This window comes from Phascolarctos cinereus, unplaced genomic scaffold, assembly GCF_003287225.1.
Source record: "Phascolarctos cinereus isolate Bilbo 61053 unplaced genomic scaffold, phaCin_HiC Scaffold_4;HRSCAF=312, whole genome shotgun sequence".
NCBI lineage: Eukaryota > Metazoa > Chordata > Mammalia > Diprotodontia > Phascolarctidae > Phascolarctos > Phascolarctos cinereus.
Genome location: NW_027555847.1, coordinates 283,980,141 through 283,993,678, shown reverse-complemented (window position 1 = coordinate 283,993,678; position 13,538 = coordinate 283,980,141). Strand labels below are relative to the sequence as shown.

The 13,538-nt window shown below is 34.4% G+C and overlaps 1 protein-coding gene across 2 annotated transcripts in view; it reads right to left on the bottom strand.

Moving 5' to 3' along the window:
- PGGT1B (protein geranylgeranyltransferase type I subunit beta) overlaps positions 1-13,538 on the bottom strand; it is a 75,825-nt gene that overhangs the window by 29,246 nt on the left and 33,041 nt on the right. For both annotated transcript variants that reach the window (XM_021009520.2, XM_021009529.2), the window contains 3 exons: positions 11,342-11,387; positions 6,761-6,945; positions 5,510-5,618 (listed from right to left, as the gene is read on the bottom strand). In XM_021009520.2, the coding sequence (XP_020865179.1) occupies positions 5,510-5,618; positions 6,761-6,945; positions 11,342-11,387 (340 nt within the window). The remainder of the gene's footprint in view (positions 1-5,509; positions 5,619-6,760; positions 6,946-11,341; positions 11,388-13,538) is intronic.

Sequence of the window (13,538 nt, the reverse complement as noted above, 5' to 3'; positions counted from 1 at the left end):
TTCTTTTTTTTTAAGCTAGGAATGGGGTTAAGTGACTTGCCCAGGGTCACACAGCTAGTAAGTATTATGGGTCTGAGGCTAGATTTGAACTCAGGTCTTCCTGACTCCAGGGCCAGTGTTCTATCCATTGTACCAGCTAGCTGCCCCCTATAGTCCAACTTTAACAGCCATATACTGCTACTGGAAAAACAACAGCTTTGACTATATAGACTTTTGTCAGCAAGTTGATGTGCCTGATTTTTAATATGCTGTCCAACCTGCTATTGTGAAAGGTAGTGAGGAGGAGCCTGGTTCTGTCACACGTCCCCTGAATGAATACTTTTATTACATTACAGTCTTTAAAGGATGTGTTTACTATTTCTGCCTTTTTACATTTATTTGCATTATATCTCCTTAATACATAGGCAATTTTTTAAAAGTTCCATGTGGTATTGAGCAATGTATTCTTTAGCATTCAAGTTTGGAAAATTCCATTTGTTTTTTTTAGTTCCAGCTTCTTCTGCAATTTTCTCAATTCTGTATTTCCTTTTAATCTTTTTGTTAGATTTGACCAAACCAGAGAGTTTCAATAAAATTTCCTACCATTACTGTTGTTGCTCTCAATGTTTTCTTGTAATTGTTTCCTTTATGTATTAGATATAATGACATCTGGAGCACATAAGTTTAATATTAATATTGGTTTATCTATAGTTTCTTTCAGCATAACGTCATTTCCTTATTTATCTCTATATTGTGAATTTTCTTTGTTATTTCAACTACATCTTTCTTGGATTCACCTGCTGCATAACACATTTTGGTCCAGCCTTTCCTTTTTAGTCTGTGTTTGTCTTTGCTTCTTAGATGAGTTGGACAACTGGCAAGCAATTGAGTTAGCAGTGATCATGGCTGGGCTGTGCCAATATAATAAAAATAATAATGCTACAAAAGTTAATTTACAGCTTCAACGCTACATCAAACTATCAAAGTAATACTATACAGACCTCATAAAAAGAAAAAAATTCATTTGGGAAAACAAAAGACCTAGAATATTTTGAGAAATAATGAAAAAAGGGAAAGGATAAAGGGAGAAATAACACTTCTGGACTTCAAACTATGAAGCAGCAGCCATTAATACCACTTGGCATTAATTAAAAAAAAGAGAAATACAGCAGTAGAATAGAATGGACAAGGGAGAATTAGAAACAATAGAACTCAATAATTTAGTATTTGATAAACTTGACGACAAATTACTTAGGAAAGAACTATCTGATAAAAATTTCAGGAAAAGAGAAAGAAGTCAGTCAGAAATTAGGCTTAAACCAACAACTTACATCATATTCCACAATAAAATCAAAAGGAATACCTGACCTGAATATTAAAGAGCACAGCATAAAAAAATTAGAATAGAAGCAGATCACATGCCTTTCATGGTATAGGTAGATGAATTTTTAACAAAAAAAAAAGGTAAATATAAAAGATAAAATAAATAATTTTGATTACATGAAACTGAAAAACTTCTGTGCAAAATTAATGCATCTAGGATAAGAAGTGGTTAAAAAGGGAAAATTTTTGGCATCAATTTCTCAGATAAGGGTTTAGTACCCAAGATATGGAAGCAGCTAGGTGATTCAGTGAATAAAGTGCTAGGCCTGGAGTCAGAAAGATCTGAGTTTAACCTAGCCTCAAATACTGACTAGCTGCGTGACCCTGGGCAAGTCACTTAACCTTTGTTTCCCTTAACCCACTGGAGAAGGAAATGGCTAATCACTCCAGTATCTCTGCCAAGAAAACTCCATGGACAGCACTGGCGTGATATGTTCCATAGGGTCATGAAGAATCAGACACAACTGAACAACAATAATCTAAGATATAAGATAACAGATATAAGACCAAGTGGTCAAAGGTAGAACAAATAGTTCTCAAAAAAAGAACTGAAAACTATTAACAACATGTATGCAAAAATGCTTTAAATCATTTAGATAAATGCATATCAAAACAACTTGAGATTTCATCTCAGTCCCAACAAAAGATGGGAACAGTCAATGTTGGAGGGATTATGGGATAACAAGCACACTTAAATTGGACATCAATACAACCACTCTGGAAAACAATTTGGAATTATGAAAATGAAGTCATTAAAATGTCCGTATCCTTTGACCCAGAGATTTCACTGCTAGGACATACCCCAAGGAGGTCATTGATAAGAAGAAAGTCTCCATTATACATCAAAATATTTATAATAATACATTTTGTGGTAATAATGAACTGGAAATAAAGTAGACGCTCTTCATTTGGAGAATGGCTAAAAAAAATTGTGATATATGAATGTAATGGAATATTAACTGAGATATAAGAAACAATGAACAGAGAAGCATGGAGAGACAATGAAAACAGCAATATATACAACTTAAACAATATAAATGGAAAGGAAAACTGCAAGGGAATTTTGTAAAATTACAACTATAGTCACAAAGAGATATATAAGAAGACACTGCCCCCACAAGTCCAAAGGACTGATGGGAATTTATAGGTGTGGAAAACAGTATATATTTTCTTATTTTTTCAATGCATTTATTGGTTTTGTTAATTGTTTTTTCTCTTCTTCCTCTTTCTCTTTAAAAAACATTCTTTGTCATATGGCTCTCTGAGAGGGAAAAAAAGGAGGGGGCACAGGAGGATATTTAGCCAATGTCAAAACAGAAGAAAGACATCAATACTAATAAAACCAAGAAGAGGTATTTATCTGTCTGTCTGTCTTTAACAGCTGTCCTCCCTCCTGCAGAATTATATTTACTTTTGTCACCTAGGTTATTCTTGGTTAAAAAGCCTTTATCTTTTGACTTTTGGAACACTATGTTTCAAGCTCTCCTCTCCGTAGTCACAGCCTCTAAGTTTTGTGTAATTCTGTCTATGGCTCCTTGGTACTTACAACTCGTTTTGGGGGGCTATAAGTAGCATTTTTTTTTCTTTGACCTAGAAGCTTCAGATTTTGGCTATGATATTCCTAGGAGTTTTTGTTTTTGGTTTCTTCTATGAGGTGCTGGCATATTTTCTAATTTCACTTCACCCTCTGGTTCTAAGACATTTGAACAATTTTCATTTATGATTTGCTGAAATATGGAATCCAAGTTTTTGGAACGCATTATTTTCAGGTACTCTAATGACTCTTCCTTGAACCTGTTTACCAGGTCAGTTGTTTTTGATAATCTTTATCTTATGTTTTGTTTTTTCAGTCTTTTTGTTTCATTTTTCCCAACTACTCTTGAAGTCCTTTATTTGTGACTTCTTTTTTGCTGAGGCTCTAATTGTACTTTCTTACAGAGTTACTCTCTTTTTCTGGGTTTACCCCTCAGGATTCTCTCAGTCCAAGGTATTTCTTCATTATTCTTCAGTTCTTGTCTCCCATCTTGGTTCAGGCCTACGCTTCCTGGATGCTGGATTGGATGTATTTGGCCCCATCTCTTGCTGCAGCTGAGACTTTCTGAAGTGCTCTGCACTGGATGCTGGAATGGTTCTGTCTTCTGCTATAGCTGGAACTCAGTTAACCCATGTTGGGCACCGCTCTCATCTCGTCTTTTGCACTGAGCCTGGGCTGGTTCACACTTTGTCTTCCACCTACCCTAGCACATCTCCTAGTCAGGGTTTCCAAAGGATTCAAGCACTCTTTATTTTTTTTTTTAATATGAGGTAATTGGGTACTTGCCCAGAGTCACACAGCTAGTGAGTGCTATGTGTCTGAGACCGGATTTGAACTCAGGTCCTCCTGACTTCAGGGCGGGTGCTCTATCCACTGTGCCTTCTAACTGATCCTCTAGTACTCTTTCTGTGCGGTCCCAGATTAGATACAGCAATTTATGGCAGATCTTCTTCAGTTTTCTTGATCACTGTTCCTTCTAAAGCATTTTTAGAGCCTTAATGTGGGTATTTATGGGGTGAGAAAATCAAATTGATCCCATTTGGTAAATGAATCTATTCTGTAATTGTTTTCATTTGGTATAACCAATGACATTTTGTGTATCTACCTACGTCATGTTTCATTTGTCACTAAGTTAAGTTTGGAAGCTCAGCTTTCCTATAAGGCACTTAATGTCTCTTAAGTTTAGAAGTTCAATTAAAGAACCCTTTTTTATTTTTAGGCAACTGGGTTTAAGTGACTTTCCCAGGGTCACACAGCTAGTAAGTGTCAAGTGTTTGGTCTGAGGGCAGATTTGAACTCAGGTCCTCCTGACTTCAGGGCCAGTGCTCTATCCACTGTGCCCCTAGCTGCTCCTAAAGAACCCTTTTAAACTGAATGTGCTCCAAACTTTGTGCCTCAGTTTCTCTTAATTTCAATTGTAATTAAAGGTTCTAACATAGTTATCTTCCCACAATGCTCCCTAATAAACTTTCAACATCCCTTCATTTAGGATAAAATATCAACTCCTTTATTTGGTAGTTAAAAGCCTTTAGAATCTGGAACCAGCCTACCTTTCCAGCATTATTATATATTAGTCACTTTCCAGCATGCTACTGTTCAGCCAAACTTGTCCTCCTACCGCTCTTCACACTTGACACTTTGTCTACTCTATCTGTGTCTTTGTACTGGTTGTCTCCCATGACTAGAAGGTATACCCCCCCTTCTCTTCGCTTTTTAGAATCTATAATTTCTTTCAAATATCAGATCAGCTACCACCTTTCCTTCCTAATCTCCTTGCTCTTGGCTATCAGTACCTTCTTCAACAAAAGTTATCACCTTCTATTTATTTTGTATACATGCACATGCTGTCTCCCTCACAGAACACAAACATATATACTCATAAACACATATACATACACATATATTTATAATTTTTTCCCAATTACATGTAAAGACAATTTTTTACATTCATTTTTTAAAATTTTGAGTTACAATTTTTCTCCCTCACTTTTACTTTCCTCCTCCCTGAGATGGCAAGCAATTTGATATAGGTTTTACAAGAACATAAGCTTTTTAAGAGCAGGTATTATTTTATTAATGTCTTTGTATTCCAACTGACCAGCACATAGTTGGTACCTAATAAATGCTAGTTGATTCATAATCCAAGTATATTAAATACAGATATGACTCCACTAATTCAAGAGAAAAATAGAAAAAATAGTAAACAGGTTACCTTGGACGCAAAGTTATAGTACTATCAAGCTGGTAGGAGGCAGAGCTGGGCACTGAAGATCATGACACTAAAAGGTTTAAGGCAAAAGCCTTAACAATACTTTTACTATCAGACTGTGAACTCTTTGAAAGCAAGGGCTGTTTTCTGCCTTTATTTGTATCCTTAGCACTCAGCAGATTACCTGGCACATAGCAGGCACTTAACAAATGCTATCTAACAGACAAGTTGAGTTGTCCTAAGTGAAAAAAAAAATTACCTAATATTTCTCTCTATAGCTTTTGAAAAATTATAATTATTCTTAAATCTTATTTTATTATTTTTAAGGAAAGTTTAATAATGTTAAACATTAAATTTCTTCAAAAATAAAAGGAAAACTCCCCAAATGGGAAAGAATCATTTACCTGGATGACTATCTGGCCACTTGGCAAATCCACCTACAAGCCGATCTTGAGTTGATAAGATATAATTTCTGTTTTTCTCAAAGTTTGTATATTGGAATATTTTCAGCAGCTGAAATGAGATCACAGGAAGGACATTTACTGATAGGCAACAGTTTAAGAAGCTATTTTGATGCAAAATTCAATTTCTTACTATTTAAACAAGTTTCCTCCAGTTTAGTGGTTCTGAAAAATTATGAGGGGGCCAAGAGAACTGAAAAAACTTTCAAGAAATCAGCACTACTCTTATTAACTAAGCATCTCCCTTATCCACCATGTTCACCCTCACATCTTACCTTTCCATCAATTTAACTCTTATTAACATTTAGATTTGAAATAAAACTTCAAAACTCTCTTTACATCAAACCAAATAAGGTTTTTTTTAAATAGCATGTTTACCTACCCAAAATTTGTCACTTATGACTTTAAGTTATAGTTATACCACAAACTCATAGTAGACTTTTAAAATCAAAGTTGATACCATACATAACAGAGAAACTTGGCCCTAGCGGGAGGTGTCAATAAAAACTGGTTTTTGAGATGAGTAAAGTTAAGGCAAGTATAAAATGACATATTTAAGAAAGAAATAATCCAAACTGTAGCGAGACTTATGCACAAAAGACTTGCAATTTGGAGACATCCCTTGAAGCTTGATAGACTATCTTAGAAGAAATATAGGAAAATAATGCTTTGTAATAATTTTATGGAAAATGTCTATCTTAGAAGAAATATAGGAAAATAATGCTTTGTAATAATTTTATGGAAAATGTCATCCAAGAGACTATGCAAGCTAATAATAACATAAATATCAATAAGTTCAATAAAATTTTAGATAAACTAATTCACGAATAAGTCAATAATACATCATTAAGGCAAGATAAGGTACACCTTTAAAGACTGACAGCACAAGGAGGCAAAGAGGCTTTCTCATATTACCTCCACTGGTGCAATTGTCGAAGACAAAATACTTGGCTGATTGTCACAGTTTGATGGAATAATTTATTTATTTCTGACGGTTAATCCTTTTTTTGCTTAGTTTGGATTGGGAATCACTACCATAATACTAGAAGCTCAGTAACCTTACTTTACAGTAATACTGAGAAAAAGCATGTGCTACAAAAACCAAACAATTTATCACACAGGTTACTAACTACATGTTTTATATAGCTTTCCATATTAAAATTTTCATTTTATTAATTTTTATTCCTGCCTTACCTTTAAAGTTGCTCCCACCCAAAAAGAATAGCAGGTGTCTACAGGCTTATTGGGCCGTCCATGATAACCAGTTTGTTGCCTCATTATGCACCATCTCTTTATCCTGTTTAATTCTTTTTCAGAAAAAACTTCTTCTAATTTATCCATCAGACATAATGATGCAATGCCACAAAAAGTTGATCCTCCTGTTAATCATAACCAGTCAACACTTTAAGTTTCAAATTAATTAACTATTAAGTGTTTATAAAATGACTAGAGACCAGGCAATTCTAGAGGACAAAAAAAAGACCAAATAAAATCAAATCATGCAACCATTACATTAGGTACAGAAATATGCAATATTAATTTGATTATATAGGTCACAGAATTTTAGAGTTGAAAGGGAACTCAAGAGAGGGTTAAGAAAACTGAGGCCTAGAGATTAACTGAATTTGTCCCAGGCCATAAATCTAGTTAATGGCAGTCAGGACAAAGACTGAGGTGTTCCAACTTCCTAACACAATGTTCTCTCGTTTATCTAATTTTAATTTCCTTAACTGAAGATAAATTATTAATATTGTAAAGTGGGGGGTTGCTGACTGGACAACTTGTCCACTATTACAGCCCAGTCAAATCAGAAGCTGATTTGTCAAATCTTATTGGTAAATCAACCTAGTTTGCTGTGAAAGAAGCCTTTCTAAATCCTCTGATGGCAGAACACTGAAAGAAATAAAGCTGAAACCACAATTTGAAGAAGTGTACCTTATAAATAAAAGTAAATGAATTTTCCTTAATAAAAACAGTAACAGCTAACACATTTATATCACATTAAGGTTTACATTACCTCATCTATTCCTTACAACTGCCTTAGGAAATGAAAAACCAAACAATATCTATAAGGAAAGAAAAAATCATTTTCCTAGACTTTCACTCAGAATTTGCTGATAACCACATAAAACTTTTAAAATTGTTATAACTTCACATACGACTGATACTGAGATGTACCTTACTCCCTTAAAGATTAATAATTTTTCCAAAATTATAACTGAATTATATCCCCTTCTCTTGGATATGCTCTCTTGACTTGGCTTTTATAATATTCCTCTCTCATGGTTCTCTCCTCCTAGCTCACTATCTATTCCTACTCTGTCTCCTTTACTGGCGTGTGTGTGTGTGTGTGTGTGTGTGTGTGTGTGTGTGGTGTGTGTGTGCATGCAGTACTAATACATATATAGTGCTATACAGTAATCTCTATATCTATATGCAGTGCTAACCTCTCTCTGGATTTTTTGAATGAAAGAACTAGGGATGTTTAATCTAGAAAACAGAAGATTCAGGGAGGTCACAATATGAAAGGCTACCATATGAAAAAGGGATTAGAATTTTTCTGTTTCGTTTCAGAGGAAAACCCGGAGAAATGCAGAGGTAAATTTAGGTCAGATGAAAGGAAAAACTTATTAGAGATGTCAATAGTGAGAACTAAGCTGCTTTGGGAAGTTAATTCATTCCTTCTCAAAGTCTTTAAGCAGTGTCTAGATGACCACTTATATGGGAGGAAGGGAATGAATTATATAAAACTGTCACTGAGATTCCTTTGAACTTAAAATTCTGTGCTTCTAGAATTCCCACCTCATCAACTACCTTCTAGAAATCACAATCTAGAGAGTAGCTGTGTAGAGTGAGAAGAATCTTAGAGACAGCTCCCACTTTATCACACAAAGTAATACAAGAAAAAGGCCTCTAAATGCAGAAAACTCAGCAAAGACAAGAGTAGTATAAAAGAAAAACCCAGGACAAGATAATTTTTAGATAAAAAGATAACTTAAGACTAATTCAGTACCCCATTTTTCTTAGTGTTCACAACCTTCCTCTGTTCTTACAGCCCATACACTAGCCCACCCAGCCACCCCTTACTGCTGCAGTTTTCAGTTCCTAACTTGCTTACCTTTAGCAATGTCTCAATACCTGAAGGATTTCAGACACATGAATAAGAACAGCCTCAGAGGCTTGAGAAGAAGGAAAGGAGGTAGCTGTAAAGGACTGCAGAGCCTCAGGGACAAGAAACTGGAGGAGAGTTACTAGAAGTACGGTGCTAATTAAAATTAATATAATACAGAAGGAAATAGGTATCCAGTTGAAGGAACAAAAGGTAAACCAGTGACCTAGGTGTTTAAATGGCTTCTTGGAGTACTACTCCCATTAGAGGATCCTCCTCCAATTTCTGCATAACCAGCCTGCACTTATCTCATCACCCAAGGACTGAAGTGAGTTGCAGAAAAGAAAGTAGAATTGATCACGATGAAGAACAGGCCCAATTACCACTAGTACTATGAGGTGAACAGATCTGTCCAAAACTAAGGGTCTGAGAACTGGCAGCAAGGGCTAGGGGGGAGGCTTTTTAAAAGAACTGGGCTTACAGAAGGGAAAGAGTCAGCAGTAGGCATGTTTATAAAAATAATGTCATAGAAAAATGAGCAGAATGATCAAAAGAGGGAAAAGCTGAGAATAAATGAAAAAGCATTCAAAACAAAAGAAACTGAGTTAAAAGCCCATAAAGAAGGTGATGTAACAATTTTTGCAAAACTCATGGAAATGACAAGAGAACAACTCCAATAACCACCAGAATTGTTCAGAAAATCAACTAAAGAATAAATGAGGATAGGAATTAAGATTCTTGAGGAATGAATCAGAAAGTCAAACTAGCCATCACTCAATCAGAGACCTTCTCCATAAAAGTAACCTCAGAAAAAGAAAAACAACAGAATTAAAATGCAAAAATGTGGAGAAAAAAGGAAATATTATGTAGCAAACTTAAAAAGAACTAAATTGGAACAATACATGACAACACTGTAAACACTAATAACAAAGGTGAAGTTGGAATCTTAAAGAAACAATCTAAAAATTATGGACCTTTCAAAAAATATTATGAAAAACTACCATATTCCAAGAAATCATCAGAAAAACTGCTAAGTCAAACTATGATTCTAGGATCATTTTGGATCCTGAATCTGTCATCTGATGTTTTACTTATCCCTCCCAGCTTCATGTCATCTGAAAATCGTCAGCATCAGTTTATCCAAGCCATTGATAAACATGCTGCACGCAGAAGTGCCACCTCCTCTTAGTGCCTTTCATCTATAAAATGAGACAGACTAAGGCTACTCCTAGAACTGACATTCACTTTGCCATTCGACCTAAAAGCCTCATCACAGGAATACATGTTAGCATTATTTAGATGCCTATAGCATTATAATCTCAATTGTTAAACTTCATTCACAAAAGAGGGGAAGAAATGAAGAAGCTGAGAAGACAGAAAAACTGATTTCCTTTTTTTTTTTTTTTTGGATTAAGTAGGCATAGTGAGAAAAAGAAGGTTCTAACTAGAGAAAGAAAGCCACTCACTAAGGAAAAAAGCCATTTAATAAACTGACCTGAAGCCCCAGAGAGATATATACACACCCCAGGAAGAACTTTAGATTCTAGGTTATGAGAAAAGGATAAAATACAAAGGAATATTCAAATTATTCTCTGGATCAATATCAGGGATTGGAATTAAAGTGAAAAATCAAGCTATGGAAATAGGTTTTAAATTATACCTCAGTATTTATTTTCTTGAAAAGGTCAACACAAATCAATACATGTGACAATGCTACTTAAGTGACAATACTGTATGAATTACATGGCCATGCCAGGACATCACAACCACCAAAGGGCAACTTATTCTAACTACATACAAAGCACTTTAAAAAATAAACAGCTCCTTTGATCTTTGTAACCAGAAAACTAAATTTCCAAGTTAAAACATAAGACACTTTTATAAGGAAATATAACACAATCATTGAAAGGTATATACCCTTACTCTGCAAAACGACTCAAAAAGTATAAGGCAAAAGGTGTTTATTTTTCTGAAGAGTACATACAGCAGTGATAGAAATGTACATAGAACCCTTAGCATTTTTTCATCCAGATTAAGAAAAGCCAACAGTATTAAAGGAAAAATTTTTATTTCTTTATGGTCTTGTCAATTGAAATGGACACCAATTTAATAACTTTTTCATATTAAAAAGTGATCCCAAGGTATCTGCACTTAGATATCACAGAATCACAGAATTATAGGACTGGAAGATACCTTAAAAGGTCACATAATAACTCAAAGCAGGGATTCTCTCAACAACATCCTTCCAAGTAATCATCTAGCCACTGGAGCAGCTCCAGTGAATAAGAAATGTATCAGTGAGAATAACGACATGAACATCTTTGGTTGACAATTCTGTAAATTCAATGGTTTCAGAAGAGGTTTTCAATTGTCATAGGCAGATGGAGGACGAAGCAAAAAAGAGGCAGAGCAGAGACAGACTATGATAAAAGAATAAGGATATAGTGGAAGAGTTTATGCCAACATTTAGAATAAAATACTGTAATGCATCCCATGAAAGTTGTCAGAATGTAACATCGCTAATGATAAATCCCAACTTTTTTTTATTTCTGAAAAACTTTTAATGCTCAAATATTATTTTTTAAAGTAGTGCAATTTCACATGACACTGGAGACTCTTTGAGATGACAATACAACCCCATTGTTAACCAGTTAAAGATATCTTACCATGAGATTCTAGTCCAGCTCCCTGTGCCAGTCCATTGTCATAAGACTGAAAAAGAAAAATAATACTGTTTATTATAAAACAATAGTTGTTAAAAAGCTATAAGGCTTAGTGGAAAGAGAATGAGACATGGAGTCATGAAGTTCAGCCTCTGATACAAACTACCTATGTGACTGTGGACAAGTCACTTTCTCTCTCATGTCCCTGGTAATTCTTTAAGACCATATGGAACAGTTGATCATCTGCACTGGCAGAGAAAATTTCTTCCCTGAGATTTTCCTATATCAATAAAGTCACAACCTTGCACAAGACAAAATATAAGAACACACACTTCTTAAAAAACCACCAAAGACAAAATTAAGTATTAGTTTTTATCTCCTACCATTATTCTCCTTTGCAATTCCAAAAATAACTATTCTTCCTTACAAATGCAGGGCATGAAGGAGGGATGGACAACCTTTTCACGTACCTGACCTTGTGGCAACAACCAATGATAAATTGAAAAAATGGATTTTTTCCCAAGTATTGCACATCTGAACTGATTTTCTATAAGTGATTATTTAAACTAGTTATGAGAGTCTAATTTTCTTTTTTAAAAAATCCATTCTTCTTTCCCCTTCCAATTCTAATTTGCATTTGACTATTTCGCTGTTGACATTGTTGTCAGCACGTCTACATCTCACATAGCTATCAGGAAAGTGTTTTGAAAATCTATCAAGTTCTATATAAATATATACTATTATCGTCAGATGTCAATGTTAAAATAACTAAATTACAAAATATATTTACTATCATAATTCAAGTTTATTGCTTCCAAAGGCTAATAGTGATAGATGAACATTTGCATAGATAAACATGAATAAAAATTAAAATGATAGTCAAATAAAATGGCACATTTTAAAATAACAACCGCCAAAAGGCATACTCCACCACCCCCACCTAATTATTAGAAGTATCATCTCACAGCATGGCAAAGTAGAAAGAACACTGGATTTGGAGTCAGAAGATCTCGGCTGGAATTCTGGCTCTGGTACTTATGACCTGTGTGTTACCTTCAACAGTCACTTTATCTCTCTAGACTAGTTGACCTCTGAGGTCCATTCCAGTTTTAAATCTATGACTTTATTAAAGTAACACCACCAACTCACAAAATAACTCATTCTGCCAGTTTAAGTATGTTACATTTAAATAAAAATACCCATTAAGACATAAGATTAATATCTATAAATTATTTCCTTATGGATGTCAATCTCTATTCCAAAGTTCTTTATCTAAAATATTAAGATGAATATTTAAGATTCTTTGATTCAGATTTACTGCCTAATAAAAACCAAAATTAAATATCATAGGATCAAAGATTAGAACTGGAAGGCACCACAGATATATTTAGTACAGTCCCCTAATTTTATAGAGAAAAGTGTGGCTTAGAGAGGTTAATGACAAAGCCAGGTTTTGAAACTAGGTGCAATGATTCCAAATCTAGTGCTCTTTACCTCATATCAAAATATGATTAAATTTATTTACATTTTTACAAGCACAATTAAGAATGCAAAAAGCATAAATTGCTTTCACAAAATCCAAGACTGATGAGACCTTCAGAAGGTCATCTAGGCCAACATCTAACCAGATGATCAGACTGCATGTAATTCTTTATGATTTTCGGATGAAATATTGTTACTTCACAGATTTCACAGAATTTGAAGTCTGGAAAGGCCTTATTGTCCAAATTTTGCTTAAAGTCACGTAATTTCTAGGTTCCGGTTCCTCCTTTGTTATAACACTGTATGCCTAATCCAGTATATGTCCTGCTATATAACAGTAAATCCCTTGTAAACATGCTTCAGTGTGCAGAAATCTTTGTATGATTTATGCCTCACATATCAAATATAAATCTTTCTTTTTGGAATTAAAAAAAAAACCAACTTCCAAAACTGTCTTCTTTGTAGACAGAAACAACTAACAAAAACCCACTTCATATATTTCTAACAGTCAAACCACCTCTCATGGCTACCTGACTCCTTTTTTAACACTAACCACTCTTATGTATTCTTCACAGGTACTATTTTCCAGTTCTCATGCCTTTTTACGTACCTACGAATTATCTTTACAGTTGTATTATTTATAAGCTTTATTAAAAACATTTATATTTAATTAAAAACAAACCTTCCTATACACTACCTCTCATTCCTTCTAAACTTC